Source organism: Podarcis pityusensis, assembly GCF_964106645.2.
Source record: "Podarcis pityusensis genome assembly, chromosome: Z".
NCBI classification, from domain to species: Eukaryota; Metazoa; Chordata; class Lepidosauria; order Squamata; family Lacertidae; genus Podarcis; species Podarcis pityusensis.
The window spans coordinates 732,294-750,937 of NC_138044.1; the positions used below are offsets into that span (position 1 = coordinate 732,294).

Sequence of the window (18,644 nt, forward strand, 5' to 3'; positions counted from 1 at the left end):
TGGATAGGAAAATAAACAGTGCCCTCCTGTGGCCAATACTGGAATAGACCTCAATAGGAAAATAAACGGTGCCCTCCTGTGGCCAATACTGGAATAGACATGGATAGGAAAATAAACAGTGCCCTCCTGTGGCCATTACTGGAATAGACTCAATAGGAAAATAAACAGCGACCCCGTGTGGCCAGTAGTGGAATAGACCTCAATAGGAAAATAAACAGCGACCCCGTGTGGCCAATACTGGAATAGACTCAATAGGAAAATAAACAGTGCCCTCGTGTGGCCAATACTGGAATAGACTCAATAGGAAAATAAACAGCGACCCCGTGTGGCCAATACTGGAATAGACTCAATAGGAAAATAAACAGTGCCCTCGTGTGGCCAATACTGGAATAGACTCAATAGGAAAATAAACAGCGACCCCGTGTGGCCAATACTGGAATAGACTCAATAGGAAAATAAACAGCGACCCCGTGTGGCCAATACTGGAATAGACCTCAATAGGAAAATAAACAGTGACCCCGTGTGGCCAATACTGGAATAGACTCAACAGGAAAATAAACAGTGACCCCGTGTGGCCAATACTGGAATAGACTCAACAGGAAAATAAACAGTGCCCTCGTGTGGCCAGTACTGGAATAGACTCAATAGGAAAATAAACAGTGACCCCGTGTGGCCAATACTGGAATAGACTCAATAGGAAAATAAACAGTGCCCTCGTGTGGCCAGTACTGGAATAGACTCAATAGGAAAATAAACAGTGACCCCGTGTGGCCAATACTGGAATAGACTCAATAGGAAAATAAACAGTGACCCCGTGTGGCCAATACTGGAATAGACTCAATAGGAAAATAAACAGCGACCCCGTGTGGCCAATACTGGAATAGACTCAACAGGAAAATAAACAGTGACCCCGTGTGGCCAATACTGGAATAGACTCAACAGGAAAATAAACAGTGACCCCGTGTGGCCAATACTGGAATAGACATGGATAGGAAAATAAACAGTGACCCCGTGTGGCCAATACTGGAATAGACTCAATAGGAAAATAAACAGTGCCCTCGTGTGGCCAGTACTGGAATAGACTCAATAGGAAAATAAACAGTGACCCCGTGTGGCCAATACTGGAATAGACTCAACAGGAAAATAAACAGTGACCCCGTGTGGCCAATACTGGAATAGACATGGATAGGAAAATAAACAGTGACCCCGTGTGGCCAATACTGGAATAGACTCAATAGGAAAATAAACAGTGCCCTCGTGTGGCCAGTACTGGAATAGACTCAATAGGAAAATAAACAGCGACCCCGTGTGGCCAATACTGGAATAGACTCAACAGGAAAATAAACAGTAACCCCGTGTGGCAATTACCGGTAATATGGCAAGAGGAAGTGGGACTTACAGGAGATCTCTCCAGGCTGTTTCAAGGATGAGCCGGAGAAAGGGCCAGAGCAACAGCAAGACTCCAGGACCAGTCAAGCCCCAAAACGCATCAGGCCGAGAGAACCAAGGGAGGCAGCGCAAACGCCCAGCAGACGCCTTCTAGAGAAAGAGACAGGCTTCAGGGTTAACCACAAAGTTCATTTGTTTGGCATCCGCATTTGATTGAGTATGCGGCTGAGCAGTCAGAAACTCAAGATATAGAAGCCCATTTTCATAGTATTAGATGCCCCATACTCATATCGTGTGCCCTGGCTCTGATTTACGTCGGAGCAGAGGATTTACGTGGGTCTTCTCAGGGGGACGGCTGGAAGGGGACGACCGTGCTGGGGCTGGTCAGCTGGCCTTGCTCCCCTCTGCCTGCCGACAACCACACCTCCCTTCAAGGAATCCTCTTTCCCTTTCTTCTTTATATATCGGGAAGGGACCCCAAGGGTCATCCAGCCCAACCTGCTACCAGGCAGGAATTGGCCACCTCACCCCCTTGGTGTCCCCAGCCCAACTAGATGCTGCCCTCTTCAATGGCCCTTGGAAGGCTCTTTAGGGATCCACTGAGGGATCCACCCTTCTCCTGCAGCTGCCAGTTCAGTCCCGCCATGAAGCCCCCCTTGCCATCCCCTTTGGCTGCCTGAGGTTCTCGGGGTGATGGCACATCTGCTGACAACATCTATACCTCCAGGCAAAGGGAAAACCATGCGTCTACTCTGAAGGCTCATCAATGTCGAAAGTGCTTTTCTTGAGAGCACCTCTCTGCTTCAAGTGTCCCAAACTGGGGTGAAGTTGCTGGTTTGTAAATATTCATTATTCCTACTTTATTGATCTGAATTACTCAAACGGCTTCTAGTGCTGGCCACTACAGCAGGGGCTGGTCCCCATTTCTTCTTGTGGTGTTCAGTTCAGAGTATCTGCTCAAAAAATCAAACAGAAAGCAATGGAGGGTTGCCCTTAAGGCTGGGGTCTTCTAGACCCAAACTGGGTTTTGGGATGCTCCATTAGACAAACCAGCCAGCTCCCAGCCTCTCTAATTCACTGGGCATTCAAGGATTTGCTTGGAAATTAATTCTCCTTTTTAATTTAGGCCTCTTCCAAAACATTTATCTTAAGATGTAACGTGCAAGTGTACCACTTTGGGATGCTAATTCATCTCCGCTTGGATTATGTGGATAAATCGATAGGTGGAAGAATCAATTACCTGGTTGATCTGAAGAAATTAAGTTTTCAACAAATTGTTAGTCACCCTTAGAAAAGAAAAAAGGAGACCTCACCAACATGGGGGAAGCCAGAATGTTTTGCCCTACCCCAATCAAATAAATAACAATACTTTACTGTATTTTTACTGTACTGTACTGTGCTGGTTAGGGGGTCGGTGTGATATATCAGGACTGGGGTTGTTTAAAAATGTTCTTAAGTGTTAGATGTCAATTTCTATTTCTGTTTTTTCCCTTTCACCTTTATGCCTGCAGCTGACTTTTCCTCCACCTCCTCTTCTCCCTTCGTCAGGTGAAGCTTCCTCTTCCTCCTCCTCCTCTTCAGAGCAGGAATTCAGACCTAAGAAATATCAATAATGTCGATTATTTTCCCAAGAAGGGAAAGAGGGGTCCACGTCAAAGCAGACATACAATATGTCCAGCCCAGATTGCAGTGGAAGAAAGAATCAAGCGGGAAAGGAACCAGCAGACGACGAACTGGAAGAAATGTGCTTTCCCCCCTGATTCTTCTTTCTGAACCCCTTTCCCAAGAATCATTTAATGGTGCATCTAGCTGGAAGGGACCCCAAGGGTCATCCAGTCCAACCTGCCGCAAGGCAGGAATCTGCGAAGGAACCACAAGGAAACTGCATTTAATAAAAAGTGGAGGAATTGGGATCTTGAGGAATTAGCTGGTTACAAAACAACTGCTTAAAGCAGTACTTCATCTGCACAATACATTGTTCAGGTACAGTTTCCAAGACATTAAGGGCGGCTGGAGGGGGAAAGCAATGGAGATCTGCACTTTATTTTATATAAATAATAAATTAATTATTATTATTATCATCACAGCCAGTTACTCTGGTGTTGCTGTAGCCAAGGGGAGCTTCCCCGACCCAATTCCAATAAATAAAAATACTATACAGTTAAGGTTGTGGCCATTAGTGGAAAAGACATCGATAGGAAAATAAACAGTGCCCTCGTGTGGCCAATACTGGAATAGCCCTCAATAGGAAAATAAACAGCGACCCCGTGTGGCCATTACTGGAATAGACCTTAATAGGAAAATAAACAGCGACCCCGTGTGGCCATTACTGGAATAGACCTCAATAGGAAAATAAACAGCGACCCCGTGTGGCCATTACTGGAATAGACCTTAATAGGAAAATAAACAGCGACCCCGTGTGGCCATTACTGGAATAGACCTCAATAGGAAAATAAACAGTGACCCCGTGTGGCCATTACTGGAATAGACCTCAATAGGAAAATAATCAGTGACCCCGTGTGGCCAATACTGGAATAGCCCTCAATAGGAAAATAAACAGCGACCCCGTGTGGCCAATACTGGAATAGACTCAATAGGAAAATAATCAGTGCTCTCGTGTGGCCAATACTACTGCCAGAGGAAGTGGGACTTTCAGGAGATCTCTCCAGGCTGTTTCAAGGATGAGCCGGAGAAAGGGCCAGAGCAACTGCAAGACTCCAGGACCAGTCAAGCCCCAAAACGCATCAGGCTGAGAGAACCAAGGGAGGCAGCGCAAACGCCCATCAGGCGCGTTCTAGAGAAAGAGACAGGCTTCAGGGTTAACCACTAAGTTCATTTGTTTGGCATCCACATTTGACTGAGTATGCGGTTGAGCAGTGTCCGAAACTCAAGATCTGTAAGCCCATTTTCATAGTTTTAGATGCCCCAAACTGATATTGTGTGCCCTGGCTCCGATTTACATTGGAGCAGAGGCAGATGGGACTACAATCTTAGTATGTTTTTAAAGGGAATAGCTGTAACCTCAGTGGCTTTGCCTGCAGAACACCACACGCTCAATCCCCGGCTTCTCCAGGCCTGAAACTCTGGCAAACTGCTGCCAGTCAGTGTTGACATTACTAAGCTCGATGGAGTAGTGGGTCTGACTCCATATAAGGCAGCTTCCTAGATACCCATTTATGCTTCAGATCTGTGTGGGGCTTGCTGTCCCGTTTAGCGTGGCGAGGGTGGTTCTTTGCACATCTGGAAGACGACTGTGTCGCCTCCCATCACCCTCCTGAAGGTGCTTTTTCAGCTCAGGGGAAAGGGCAGGCAGACACAGCATCTGTAGACTAGCATCCTGAATTAAGGGAGGGGGAATTCCCCTTGCAGCCAAAGGGTTGTTGGAGGCCACCCCGAAAGAGCTGATCTTCAGCTTGAAACCAGGACTTGCTCTTTCACCAGGCTGCTCCTCCAGCTGCCAATGCCACCCATGGAAGCTGTGTGAATATCAAGCGTGGGTTGTGTCCAGGAACCGGGGAGGATGTCTTTCCCGTGTGCGCCTGTTTTCGTCTTTAAATAAACAGCCCTTGCAAGTTTCCAGCTCTTCCGGCCATCGAGATTAGCCTGGCCGTCTCAGAGGAAATCTGGGAAGGCTGAGGTGGACTTTCCAGTGGCCAAGGGTGGTTGTGTCTTCCTGCCCGCCATCTCTTTCCTGCCCTCTTTCCCCCCTGCACTGTTTCAAAGCAACCACGGAGGAGGGAAGGAAGCGGAGCCATGGATCCTCCGCTCGCAAGGGCAGCAGATTTAAGCAGGAAAGGGGGAGAGGAGCTGCTGACCCGAGTGTAAGGGGCTCCCCTCCCGCGTTGCTGCTTCCAAGGGAGCCTGGGAGGAGGGAATCCGCTGCATGGATCCCCTTCCCTCCCTCCCTCCTCCCGGCTCCGCTCTTGCTGGCTTCGCCCCAGAAGACGCACAGACATTTCCCCTTCCTTTTTAGGGGAGGAAACGGGCGTTCTCTGGAGCGAAAAAGATGGTACCTGGTTGAAGCAATGGTTCATCGGAAGAAATTAAGTTTTCCACCCATTGCTTTGTCACCTTTAGATGGCCTAACTAGAAAAGGAAAAGGAGACAAACCTCACCAACATGGGGGAAGCCAGGAGGTGCCAATCAAATAAATAAGAACACTTTACTGGATTTTTACTGTACTGTACTGTGCTGGTTAGGGGGTCGGTGGGATATATCAGGACTGGGGTGGATTAAAAATGTTCTTAAGTGGTAGATGTCAATTTCTATTTGTATTTTTTCCCTTTTACCTTTATGCCTGCAGCTGACTTTTCCTCCACCTCCTCTTCTCCCTTCATCAGACGAAGTTTCTTCCTCCTCCTCCTCCTCCTTTTCAGAGCTGGAATTCAGACCTAAGAAATATCAATAATGTCGATTATTTTCACAAGAAGGGAAAGAGGGGTCCACGTCAAAGCAGATCTAGAATATGTCCAGCCCAGATTGCAGTGGAAGAAAGAATCAAGTGGGAAAGGAGCCAGCAGACGACGAACGGGAAGAAATGTGTTTTTATTCTTTATTCTTTCTGAAGCCTTTTCCCCAGAATCATATATATATATTTATTATTATTATTATTATTATTATTATGGTGCATTTAGCTGGAAGGGACCTCAAGGGTCATCCAGTCCAACCCGCTGCAAGGCAGGAATCTGCGAAGGAACCACAAGGGTTCATTTAATAATGATAATAATAATAATAATAAGTGGAGGAATTGGGATCTGGAGGAATTAGCTGGTTACAAAACCAAGCTGTGCTTCATCTGAACAATACACTGTTCAGCTACAGTTTCCAATACATTAAATACATTTTCAATACATTGTTCCAATACAATTTCCAAGACATTAAAGGCAGCCTGATGGAGAAAGCAATGGAGATGTGAAGTTTTATTTTATATAAATAATAAATAATAATTAGAATTATTATTATCACAGCCAGTTCCTCTGGAGTTGCTTCTCCCCCCAATTCGAATAAATAAAAATACTATACTGTTAAGTCTTAGGGTGTCCCACGGGTGGGTGTGATTAATAATAATAATAATAATAATTTAACATTTAATAATAATAATTTATTATTGTTTTCCAGCCACCAACAGAGTATTTTTTTAAAAAAGGAGAAAACATAATATACTACAAACTTCCCTCACCCTTTTAGCAGAATAACCATTATAATTATAATGATAACAATTTAAAAATGAAGGAAAATCCTCATTTATTCCCCTTCCCCAGCTACTCCCCACAGAATATTAAAAACGGGACATAACATACTGTATTGCAAACTTCACCACGCCTTTTCCAATAATAATAATAATAAAAATAATAATAAAAATTAAAAAGTACTGCTAATAATCCTTTATTGTAATAAAAAGGCGCCAAAACTGCCTCGGCGTCCCGGGCGTGGGAAACAGCTGAGGAGAAGCAGCTGGGAGGAGAAAAAGCGGGAAAGTGCTGGCCCCGCCCACAGCCCGGCCTGGGATTGGCCCAAAGGCCGACCTATCGCCGCCGACGGCCCTCCACCAACATGGCGGCGGTGGCGCCTCTTCTGCCCTTTCTGCCCCCCTTCTTTCCCGTCCCTTTGCCCTGGTCCAAAATGGCCGTCCTAGGAACCCCCTCGCTCAGCGCACGCGCCCAGCAGTCGAAGCCGCAGCAGTAAACTCGGCGGCGATAGGTCGGCCTTTGGGCCAATCCCAGGTCGGGACATGGGCGGGGCCAGGCCTTGGGCGCGTGTTCTCCTCAGCGTCTCCTCCGCCATTTTCTCGAAGGCAGCGCGTGAGTCTGGTCGAGTCTTGAAGACTCTCTTTTGTTGGGCGCGGGCGGGAAATAAGAACAAAGGGTGATCAGCATTGGGTTTTAAATTATTCTTATTCTTATTCTTATTAGAAAAGGCTGAGGGAAGTTTGTAATATATTACGTTTTGTCGAATTGTTTAATATTCTGTTGGGGAAGGGGAAGAAATGAGGATTATCCTTCATTTTTAAATTGTAATCATTATTGTAATGGGTATTCTTATAAAAGGGTGAGGGAAATTTGTCGTTTTATCGTTTTTTAAAATACTCTTGGTGACTGGGAAAGAGTAATACATTATTATTATTATTATTATTATTAATTTTATTATTATTATTGTTATTATTATAAAAGGGTGAGGGAAGTTTGTAGTGTATGATGTTTTGTCGGTTTTAAAAAAATATTCTGTTGGTGGCTGGGAAATAGCAATACATTATTACTATCATTAAATGTTAAATTATTATTATTATTATTATAAATCTCACCCACCCAAGTGGGACACGGCCTCTTCCCCCCTAAGCCTTAGCAGTATACTATTTTTATATATTGGAATTGGGGGGAGAAACAACTCCAGAGTAACTGGCTGTGATAATGATAATAATTTATTCTTTATATAAAATAAAGTGCAGATCTCCATTGCTTTCCTCCTCAGGCTGCCTTTAATGTCTTGGAAACTGCTTGAAGCGGTGCTTTTGTAACCAGCTAATTCTTCCAGATCCCAATTCCTACACTTATTATTAATATTATTATTATTAAATGAACCCTTGTGGTTCCTTCGCAGATTCCTGCCTTGCGGCGGGTTGGACTGGATGACCCTTGGGGTCCCTTCCAGCTAGATGCACCATTATGTGATTCTTGGGGAAGTACTTCAGAAAGAAGAAACAAGAATAAACAAGAAAAAATAAAGAAGAAAAACACATTTCTTCCAGTTAGTCCGTATGATGGATCTTAGGGAAGGGAGGCTCCTTTCCCACTTGATTCTTTATTCCATTGGAATCTGGGCTGGACATATTCTATGTCTGCTTGGATGGGGACCCCTCTTTCCCTTCTTGTGAAAATAATTGACATTATTGATATTTCTTAGGTCTGCTCTGCTGAATTCCTGTTCTGAAAAGGAGGAGGAGGAGGAAACTTCGTGTGATGAAGGGAGAAGAGAAGATGTCGGAAGTCATGAAGGTAAAAGGGAAAAAATAGAAAGACATATTAACATATAACATATAAGAACATTTTAAAAAAACCCCACTCCTGATATATTACACCCACCCAAGTGGTGCTTGGCCTCATCCCCCGTAACCACCACAGTACAGTACAGTAAAAATATAGTAAAATAATTTTATTTATTTGATTGGGGTAGGCTAGAGCCTCCTGGCTTCTATGCTGGTGAGGTATGCCTCCTTTTTCCTGTTCTTGTTAGGCTATCAAAAGATGACAAAGCAATGGGTTGGAAACTTAATTTATTTAGATGAACCATTTCTTTAACCAGGTAATTACTCAAGGCACCGATCTTTCATCTATCGATTGATCCACATAATCCAACCAGAGATCCCAAAGTGGTACACATGCACGTTAAATCTTAAGATAAATGTTTTGGAAGAGGCGTAAATTAAAAAAGAGAATTAATTTGCAAGCAAGCCCAGTGAATTAGAGAGGCAGAGCTGGCTGGTTTGTCTAATGGAGCATCCAAAACCCAGTTTGGGTCTAGAAGACCCAGTTTGCCCTCTCGCCCCAGCCTTAATGGCAACCCTCCATTGCTTTCTGTTTGATTTTTTGAGCAGATACTCTGAATTGAACAGCAGAATAATAATAATAATAATAATAATAATAAATTTTATTTATATCCCGCTCTCCCCAGCCGAAGCCAGGCTCAGGGCGGCTAACAACAATAAAACAGTACAAAAGTACAGCATAAACAACACTCTAAAATCATTCATTATAAAATTAATTAATTAAGAAGAAATTGGGATCAGCCCTTGCTGTAGTGGGCAGCACTAAAAGCCGTTTGAGTAATTCAGATCAATAAAGTAGGAATATTTAATATTTACAAACCAGCAACTTCACCCCAGTTTGGGACACTTGCATCAGCTTGCAATGTTAAGAGAGGTGCTCTAAAGAAAAGCACTTTCTACATTTATGAGTCTTCAGAGTAGGCTCATGGTTTTTCCTTTGCCTTGAGGCTAGCATATCTGCAATTAGCCCGAGAACTTCAGGCAGGACAAAAGGGGATGGCAAGGGGGGCTTCCTGGCGGGCTTCCTGAACTTGCAGCTGCAGAAGGGTGGATTCCTGCCTTGTAGCAGGTTGGACTGGATGACCCTTGGGGTCCCTTCCCGATATATACTCACCCACTCACCCACCATCATATGATTCTTTGGAAAGTGCTTCAGAATACAGTTTGGGGGTGGTTGTGTGTGTCAGCCCTTAAAAATCAACTGTGCAATGTGCTCCACAGCAGGGGCGAAGCAAAGATTTAAGAGTGTCCCCCCGCCATGCACCTAGGCTGGGAGCCCCAATGGCACGGGACTAAGTGGGCTGAGCCCCTGCAACAGGGGCCAAAACCAAAAGCCAGTTGAATCATTTACATTGACAAATACTGGCACGTATATATGCGTTTTGGAAATTTGCAGCAGTTTGTAATGTTAAGAGAGGTGTTTTAAAGAAAAACACTTTATACACTCATGAGCATTCCCTTAGAGCAGGCTCATGGTTGTTTCCTTTTCTGGAGGCATAAATGTTCTTAGCAGATGTACAATCCCCCCGAAGGCTTCAGGCCTCCTCCTGACTGTTGAAATGCTCCTGGGGAGACTGTAAGCAGCACCTCCTCCGCTCCCAGTCGGCAAAAGGGGATGGCAAGGGGTGCTTCATGGCGCAACTTGCAGCTGCAGTTTAAAGTGCCTTAAAAGTGCCATTTCATAGGGCAACACTGACAGCACAACCAAGGTTGGTGGTTTTTCTCTTGCATATTCCTGCCTTGCCGTGGGCTGGGCTGGATGACCTTTGGGGTCCCTTCCAGATATAGATATATATGCAGCATCATAGGATGTGAGCGCTTAGTATGAGCACCAAGGTTGCAGGGGGATCTCCATAAGGGACGCCTGCATATTCCTAAGAGCTGCAAAGTGCCACAGAAAGCAGAACCAGAAAAACATACCTCCCGGTTAGTTGTATGATGGCCAACCACTTTCCCTCCCTAGCCTGCTACTTTATTCTGTCTTGCATAGCAATACAAAGATGCATGCGTGTTATATACTCCTCAGTTCATCTGAAAGAAATCAGGCCCGCAGGTTTGCTGTGTTCCTTAATGTCAGATTTTGTGGATCTGTTATCACCTATATGTTTCGTGCATAAGCCTACTTAGGCATGGAAAACCAAAGGGTGGGGGAAAACGAGGGTTTCTGAAATGAGTGGGCTTCCCTGCACACACTTCAGGGCAGAAGGGGGAGATAGAGGGAACGCTCTACCTTCTCCCCCCTAATCTGTCTTCCCTACCTAATCATAGCGGACAAAGTCCCACCTTCAGTGCTTGCCCGGAAGAGGAGCAGCACCCATACAGAGAACGGTAGGAGCCAAATTGTCCAGGGATCTTCTGGGTATGGAGGGGTGAGGGTTTTGTTCACCAACACCAGTGTGCAGTGCATACACAAGTGTAGAAACGAGTCAGAAGAAACCGGCTTCCAAAAAAGTATAGTCTTTCTACCCTAAATTCCCAAATTCCCCTAACCCTGGGGTCAGGAAGTCAGTTTTGTTTTGGGACTGCCCTGCAATGCACACCTGCCTATGCTCTGAGGCCGCAGATGCAGAAAAATCTCTTTATGAGATGTTTTCCCTGATGAAAATGGTACCTCTAGACAGGTGCACAACAACTTGGACAATTTGGGGTTGGAGTAAAGAAGACCACGGAAAGTAGTTTTTAACTAGGGGTCAAAGGTCAGAAAGAAGGGACGCGGGTGGCGCTGTGGGTTAAACCACAGAGCCTAGGACTTGCCGATCATAAGGTCGGCAGTTCGAATCCGTGCAATGGGGTGAGCTCCCGTTGCTGGGTCCCTGCTCCTGCCAACCTAGCAGTTCGAAAGCACGTTAAAGTGCAAGGAGATAAATAGGTCCCGCTCCGGCAGGAAGGTAAACGGCGTTTCCGTGCTCTGCTCTGGTTCGCCACAAGCGGCTTAGTCATGTTGGCCCCATGACCCGGAAGCTGTGTGCCGGCCAGTAAAGCGAGATGTGCACCTCAACCCCAGAGTCGGCCACGACTGGACCTAATGGTCAGGGGTCCCTTTACCTTTGACAAAGGTCAGAAGTTGTAAGTCTGCTGTTGTAAGTCTAGCGGTTGGGGTTCGGGTCATTGTTAGGGTTGGGGTTAGGCTTAGGGGTCAGGGCCTCCCCCTGACTGTTGAACTGCTCCCAGGGAGGATGTAAGCAGCAGTTCCTCTGTTTCCAGTCCAGAATAGTGATGGCCTTGTTGGCTTCAGCTGCAGGAGAGGTGTGCCATTTAAGAGGGCAACATTTGCTGCACAACCAAGTTTGCAGGATTGTTCCCCATAAGGGACTCCTGCATGTTCCTGTGATGCAGCGGGTTGGACTGGATGACCCTTGGGGTCCCTTCCAGAGGTTTATATTCTATCATTGTTCTTTGGAAAGGGCTTCAGAAAGAAGAAAGAGAAATAGCGTTCCTTAAAGTTAGTTGTATGATGGGAAAGAAGCCTTGCTTCCTGTGAGCTCCTTTGTTATTCCTTGTACGTTAATTGGAGCTTGGCAGATCCTGTGCCTATTTTTACACGGACCCCTCTTTCAGTTCTTCTGGAAAAAATCTGCCCCCCTTTTATTTCTCAGGTCTCTATGGGGCGTGCTGAATTCCTGATCCCAAAAAAGGGAAGGAGAAGGGGAAGCTTCGCCTGACGGAGGGAGGGAGAAGAGGGAATCTTTTGAGACAAGATGCCAGTGCCCCAAAGGTGCCAGTGCCAGGGCCCTCCTGCTGCCGTCTTGTGGGGCGAGAGGGGGAAAGGGGATCTTTGGGCACAAGATCCAAACAGCTCCTTTAACCAAACACCTGATTCGCCCAGCAGCGTGGCAGCGAAAGGAAATAAGAAAAAGAGGCAAGGCAGCTGCCAGACATCTCTGTGGAGTTGCAAAAGGCAGTTACATCTGCCTAAGTGCACTTCCATCCACTGGAAAAGTTTCTTAGCAGCAAGGAGCAAAGGGAACAGTGGGCAATACCTAGCTATCTCTCTAAATCGGTAAGACCGCACAGTCCCTACACTTCCACACGGCCTGGTCCTTTCCAGAGGTGCAGCCTGCCTTCTCCAAAGGTGGATTTCAGCTCAAACAGCTGGGTGAAAAGTCTCTCTTCCTCTCCTCACACCCGTAACCCTGGCAACCTCCCAGAGAACAGTCTCTCTTCCTCGATGGTCAGGGAGATTGTATTTTCTCACGGTCGCTCTAAAAATTGAAACGCTAGTATTTAGTAATGTCTTAATACAGATTGGGGGTGTTTGTGTGTGTCAGTCCTTAAAAGTCAACTGTGCAAACATTTAAGCCTCTCCCCCGCTGTGCACCTAGGCTGGGAGCCCCAATGGCACAAGACTAAGTGGGCTGAGCCCCTGCAAGAGGGGCCAAAACCAAAAGCCATTTGAATCATTTACATTGACAAATACTGGCACGTATTTGTATGCGTCTTGGAAATTTGCAGCAGTTTGTAACGTTAAGAGAGGTGTTTTAAAGAACAGCACTTATATACTCATGAGCATTCCCTTAGAGCAGGTTCATGGTTTTTTCCCTTTTCTGGAGGCATAAATGTTCTTAGCAGATGTACAATTCCCCCCGAAGGCTTCAGGCCTCCTCCTGACTGTTGAAATGCTCCTGGGGAGACTGTAAGCAGCACCTCCTCCGCTCCCAGTCAGCAAAAGGGGATGGCAAGGGGTGCTTCATGGCGCAACTTGCAGCTGCAGTTTAAATTGCCTTAAAAGTGCCATTTCATAGGGCAACACTGGCAGCACAACCAAGGTTGGTGTTTTCAGAAAGAAGAAACAGAAATAGCATTCCTTTAAGTTACGGACGCTGTGGGTTAAACCACAGAGCCTAGGACTTGCCGATCAGAAGGTCAGCGGTTTGAATCCCCGCAATGGGGTGAGCTCCCTTTGCTGGGTCCCTGCTCCTGCCAACCTAGCAGTTCGAAAGCACGTCAAAGTGCAAGTAGACAAATGCTCTGGCAGGAAGGTTAACGGCGTTTCCGTGCGCTGTTCTGGTCCGCCAGAAGCGGCTTAGTCATGCTGGCCCCATGACCCGGAAGCTGTACACCGGCTCCCTTGGCCAGTAAAGCGAGATGAGCGACGCAACCCCAGAGTCGGCCACAACAGGACCTAATGGTCAGGGGTCCTTTTACCTTTATGCTGGCAAAGTTGCCTCACTAGGCTGTGACACCTAACGGTTAAATGCTACCACCTTTTGGTACTGTGAACACCAAGGTTGCAGGGAGATCTCTATAAGGGACGCCTGCACATTCCTAAGAGCTGCGAAGTGCCACACAAAGAATAAGCAGTAAAACATACCTCTAGGTTAGTTGTATGATGGCCAACCACTTTCCCTTCCCTGCCGGCTACTTTATTCTGTCTTGCATAGCAATACAAACAATGGGTGCCTGTTTTATACTCCTCGTTCAGTTCATCTGAAAGAAATCAGGTCCACTGATAGTTTTGTGGATTTATTATAAGCCTTATGTTTCAGGCACAAGTCTACTTATGCATGGTAAAGAAAAAGGTGGGGGAAAACGAGGGTGTCTGAAGTGAGTGGGCTTCCCTGCACACACTTCAGGGCAGAAGGGGGAGATAGAGGGAACGCTTTGTGTTCTCCCCCCAATCTGTCTCCCCCCCCCATCACAGTGGACAAGGTCTTCATCCCACCTTCAGCGCCTGCCCGGAAGAGGAGCAGCACCCATACAGAGAATGGTAGGAGACAAATTGTATTGGGATCCTCTGGGTTTGAGAGGGTGAGCGTAGGAATGGGACCCCTGTCTCCTAAACCAGTACGCTTTCACCAGGATCAGTCTGTGGTTTCCTTCACCAACACCAATGTCAGAATAAACAGGCTTCCCAAAAAGTAGTCTTTATACCCTAATTTCCCTAATTCCCCTAACCCCAGGGTCAGGAAGACAGTTTTGTTTTGGGACTGCCCTGCAATGCAAACCTGAGGCCGCAGGTGCAGAGAAATCTCTTTACGAGATGTTTGGTACTTCTAGACAGGTGCACAACAACCTGGACAATTTGGGGTTGGAGTAAAGAAGGCCACGGAAAGTCTAGTTTTTAACTAGGGGTGAAAGGTCAGAAAGAAGGGACGTGGGTGGCGCTGTGGGTTAAACCACAGAGCCTAGGACTTGCCGATCAGAAGGTCAGCGGTTCGAATCCGCACGATGGGGTGAGCTCCCATTGCTCGGTCCCTGCTCCTACCAACCTAGCATTTCGAAAGCACGTTAAAGTGCAAGGAGATAAATGGGTACCGCTCCGGCAGGAAGGTCAACGGTGTTTCTGTGCGCTGCTCTGGTTCACCAGAAGTGCCTTAGTCCTTCTGGCCACATGACCCGGAAGCTGTACACCGGCTCCCTTGGCCAGTAAAGCGAGATGCGCGCCGCAACCCCAGAGTCGTCTGCGACTGGACCTAATGGTCAGGGGTCCCTTTACCTTTACCTAAGGAAAAGTGGGGCATTCTGGGATCAAATCAGAAACTGGGATGGCTTCCTATCATCAGAGTTGGAGTCCAAAAACATCAGATGGACTGCAAGTTCCTCACCCCTGATGTAGAACTCAGGGATGGGGAGAGAAGGGGTGAACTAGTTAGCTCTGCCTCCATTGCTGATGATCACCCTCCAGTTCCTGGCAAGGAGATACTGGGGCAACACCCTAACCCTTGGTTTACCTGCTTGCATGCTCACACATATAACTCTAGTTTGGAGAGGCATGGGGTTAGGCTTAGGGGTCAGGGCCTCCCCCTGACTGTTGAAATGCTCCCAGGAAGAATAAGCAGCACTTCCTCTGTTTCCAGTCAAGAATAGTGATGGTCATGTTGGCTTCCTGGGTGAACTTGCAGCTCCGGAAGAGGTGTGGATCCCTGAAGTAGCCTTCAATGTGCCATTTAAGAGTGCAACATTCGCTGCACAACCAAGGTTGCGGGATTGTTTCCCGTAAGGGACTGCTGCGATGCAACGGGTTGTACTGGATGACCCTTGGGGTCCCTTCCAGAGGTTTATATTCCATCATTATTCTTTGGAAAGGGCTTCAGAAAGAAGAAAGAGAAATAGCGTTCCTTAAAGTTAGTTGCAGCCTAACACAGGAAAGTCGCCTCGCTTTCTGTGAGCTCCCTTATTATTCCTTCACTTTAGTTTGAGCTTGGCGGATCCTGTGCCTGTTTTTACATGGACCCCTCTTTCAGTTCTAGAAAAAAATCTCCCCCCCCCCCCCGTTATTTCTCAGATCTCTATGGGCTGTGCTGAATTCCTTCTCCCAAAAAGTGGAAGGAGAAGGAAGGGGGACGTTTTGCTTGACAGAGGGAGGGAGAAGAGTGGCGAGAGGGGGAAAGGGGATCTTTTGAGACGAGATCCAAACAGCTCCTTTAACCAAACACCTGATTTGCCCAGCAGCGTGGCAGCGAAAGGAAAGAGAAGAAAAAGAGACAAGGCTGCAGCGGAAAAAGATGGGTTGCCTGCATGGGCTCTGCTTTATTCCTTGATATCGAATGCTACATCTGCCTAAGTCCACTTCCATCCACCGGAAAAGATTCTTAGCAGCAAGGAGTAAAGGGAACGGTGGGCAATACCTAGCTATCTCTCTAAATGGGTAAGACCACACAGTCCCTACACCTCCACAAGGCTTGGTCCTTTCCAGAGGTGCAGCCTGCCTTCTCGAAAGGTGGATTTCAGCTCAAACAGCTGGGTGAAGTGTCTGTCTTCCTCTCCTCACACCCGTAACCCTGGCAACCTCCCAGAGAACAGTCTCTATTCCTCGATGGTCAGGGAGATTGCACTTTCCCACGGTCTCTCCAAAAATGGAAACCTTAGCATTTAGTAATGTCTTAATACAGTTTTGGGGTGTGTGTTTGTGTGTGTCAGTCCTTAAAAATCAACTGTGCAAAGATTTAAGCCTGTCCCCTGCCATGCACCTAGGCTGGGAGCCCCAATGGCACAAGACTAAGTGGGCTGAGCCCCTGCAACAGGGGCCAAAACCAAAAGCCAGTTGAATCATTTACATTGACAAATACTGGCACGGATGTATGCATTTTGGAAATTTGCAGCAGTTTGTAACGTTAAGAGAGGTGTTTTAAAGAACAGCACTTATACACTCATGAGCATTCCCTTAGAGCAGGATCATTGTTTTTTCCTTTTCTGGAGGCATAAATGTTCTTAGCAGATGTACAATTCCCCCCGAAGGCTTCAGGCCTCCTCCTGACTGTTGAAATGCTCCTGGGGAGACTGTAAGCAGCACCTCCTCCGCTCCCAGTCAGCAAAAGGGGATGGCAAGGGGTGCTTCATGGCGCAACTTGCAGCTGCAGTTTAAATTGCCTTAAAAGTGCCATTTCATAGGGCAACACTGACAGCACAACCAAGGTTGGTGGTTATTCTCCTGCATATTCCTGCCTTGCAGTGGGTTGGGCTGGATGACCGATGAGGTCCATTCCAGATATACATATAAATGCAGCATCATATGATTCTTTGGAATGTGCTTTAGAAAGATGAAACAGAAATAGCATTCCTTTAAGTTATGAGATGCAGGTGTCGCTGTGGGTTAAACCACAGAGCCTAGGACTTGGCGATCAGAAGGTTGGTGGTTCGAATCCCCGCGACGGAGTGAGCTCCCTTTGCAGGGTCCTTGCTGCTGCCAACCTAGCAGTTCGAAGTACAAGTAGATAAATGGGTACCGCTCCGGCGGGATGGTAAACGGCATTTCCGTGCGCTGTTCTGGTTCGCCAGAAGCGGCTTAGTCATGGTGTACGCCGGCTCTGTCGGGCAGTAAAGCGAGATGAGCACTGCAACCCCAGAGTCGTCCGTGACTGGACCTAATGGTCAGGGGTCCCTTTACCTTAATGCTCCCAGGGAGGATGTAAGCAGCACTTCCTCTGTTTCCAGTTAAGAATAGTGGATTGCCATGTTTACTCCCTGGCTGAACTTACAGCTGCAGGAGAGGTGGGGATCCCTGAAGTAGCCTTCAAAGTGCCTTTTAAGAGAGGAACATTAGCTGCACAACCAAGATGTTAGGATTTTCCCCCATAAGGGACTCCTGCATGTTCCTGCGATGCAGTGGGTTGGACTGGATGACCCTTGTGGTCCTTTCCAGAGGTTTACATACCATCGTTATTCTTTGGAAAGGGCTTCAGAAAGATGAAAGAGAAATAGTGTTCCTCAAAGTTAGTTGTATGATGGGAAAGTAGCCTCACTTCCTGTGAGCTCCCTTATTATTCCTTGCACGTTAATTGGAGCTTGCAGATCCTGTGCCTGTTTTTACACGGACCCCTATTCAGTCCCCCCTCCCCCCCCCCGTTATTTCTTAGGTCTCTATGGGGCGTGCTGAATTCCTGCTCAGAAAAAGGGGGAGGAGAAGGAAGGGGGAAGTTTTGCCTGATGGAGGGAGAAGAGGTGCCCTCCTGCTGCTGCCATGTGGGGTGAGAGGTGGAAAGGGGATCTTTTGAGACAAGTCCCAAACAGCTCCTTTAGCAAACACCTGATTTGCCCAGCAGCGTGGCAGCGAAAGGAAAGAGAAGAAAAAGAGACAAGGCTGCAGCGGAAAAAGATGGGTTGCCTGCATGGGCTCTGCTTTATTCCTTTATTTCGAATGCTACATCTGCCTAAGTCCACTTCCATCCACTGGAAAAGCTTCTTAGCAGCAAGAAGTAAAGGGAAAGGTGGGCAATACCTAGCTATGTCTCTAAATGGGTAAGACCGCAAAGTCCCTACACCTCCACATGGCCTGGTCCTTTCCAGAGGTGCAGCCTGCCTTCTCGAAAGGTGGATTTCAGCTCAAACTGCTGGTTGAAGTGTCTGTCTTCCTCTCCTCACACCCGTAACCCTGGCAACCTCCCAGAGAACAGTCTCTCTTCCTCGGTGGTCAGGGAGATTGCGCTTTCCCACGGTCTCTCCAAAAATGCAAACCATAGCATTTCGTAATATCTTAATACAGATTGGGAGGGGGTGTTTGTGTGTCAGTCCTTAAAATTCAACTGTGCAAAGATTTAAGCCTCTCCCCCGCCATGCACCTAGGATGGGAGCCCCAATGGCACAAGACTAAGTGGGCTGAGCCCCTGCAACAGGGGCCAAAACCAAAAGCCATTTGAATCATTTACATTGACAAACACTGGCACGGATGTATGCGTTTTGGAAATTTGCAGCAGTTTGTAATGTTAAGAGAGGTGTTTTAAACAAAAAACACTTTATACACTCATGAGCATTCCCTTAGAGCAGGCTCATGGTT

The 18,644-nt window shown here is 46.9% G+C and overlaps 2 protein-coding genes across 8 annotated transcripts in view; one reads left to right on the plus strand and one right to left on the minus strand.

Annotated features, from left to right (window-relative positions):
* The window catches only part of LOC308468630 (uncharacterized protein), a 35,294-nt gene extending 29,177 nt beyond the window's left edge, over positions 1 to 6,117 (minus strand). The window contains exons 1-3 of one of the 2 annotated variants that reach the window (XR_013981738.1): positions 5,679 to 6,117; positions 2,887 to 2,985; positions 1,400 to 1,539 (exon numbers count right to left, since the gene is read on the minus strand). The gene's annotated coding sequence lies outside the window, so the exon portion shown is untranslated. The remainder of the gene's footprint in view (positions 1 to 1,399; positions 1,540 to 2,886; positions 2,986 to 5,678) is intronic. The other variant, XR_013981739.1, reaches the window with a different exon arrangement.
* LOC308468632 (uncharacterized protein) lies at positions 5,126 to 16,507 on the plus strand. 6 transcript variants are annotated; one of them, XM_080991046.1, is made up of 4 exons: positions 5,126 to 5,210; positions 8,290 to 8,381; positions 14,073 to 14,138; positions 15,821 to 16,507. In XM_080991046.1, exons 1-4 carry the CDS (start codon positions 5,143 to 5,145, stop codon positions 15,910 to 15,912), a joined length of 318 nt encoding a protein of 105 aa, XP_080847172.1. In that variant the 5' UTR covers positions 5,126 to 5,142; the 3' UTR covers positions 15,913 to 16,507. The 6 variants fall into 6 exon arrangements, 1 of the variants encoding a protein (XP_080847172.1); XR_013981743.1 differs by lacking the exon at positions 5,126 to 5,210 and adding an exon at positions 6,518 to 7,190; XR_013981744.1 differs by lacking the exons at positions 5,126 to 5,210; positions 14,073 to 14,138 and adding an exon at positions 6,518 to 7,190.
* The last annotated feature ends 2,137 nt before the right edge of the window (positions 16,508 to 18,644 follow it).

Coding starts and splice junctions, on each gene's coding strand:
- LOC308468632 (XM_080991046.1), top strand. CDS start 5,143: ATGGATCCTCCGCTCGCAAGGGCAGCAGATTTAAGCAGGAAAGGGGGA. Junction 5,211..8,289: donor GAGGAGCTGCTGACCCGAGT/GTAAGGGGCTCC, acceptor GATATTTCTTAG/GTCTGCTCTGCTGAATTCCT. Junction 14,139..15,820: donor CAGCACCCATACAGAGAATG/GTAGGAGACAAA, acceptor TGATTTGCCCAG/CAGCGTGGCAGCGAAAGGAA.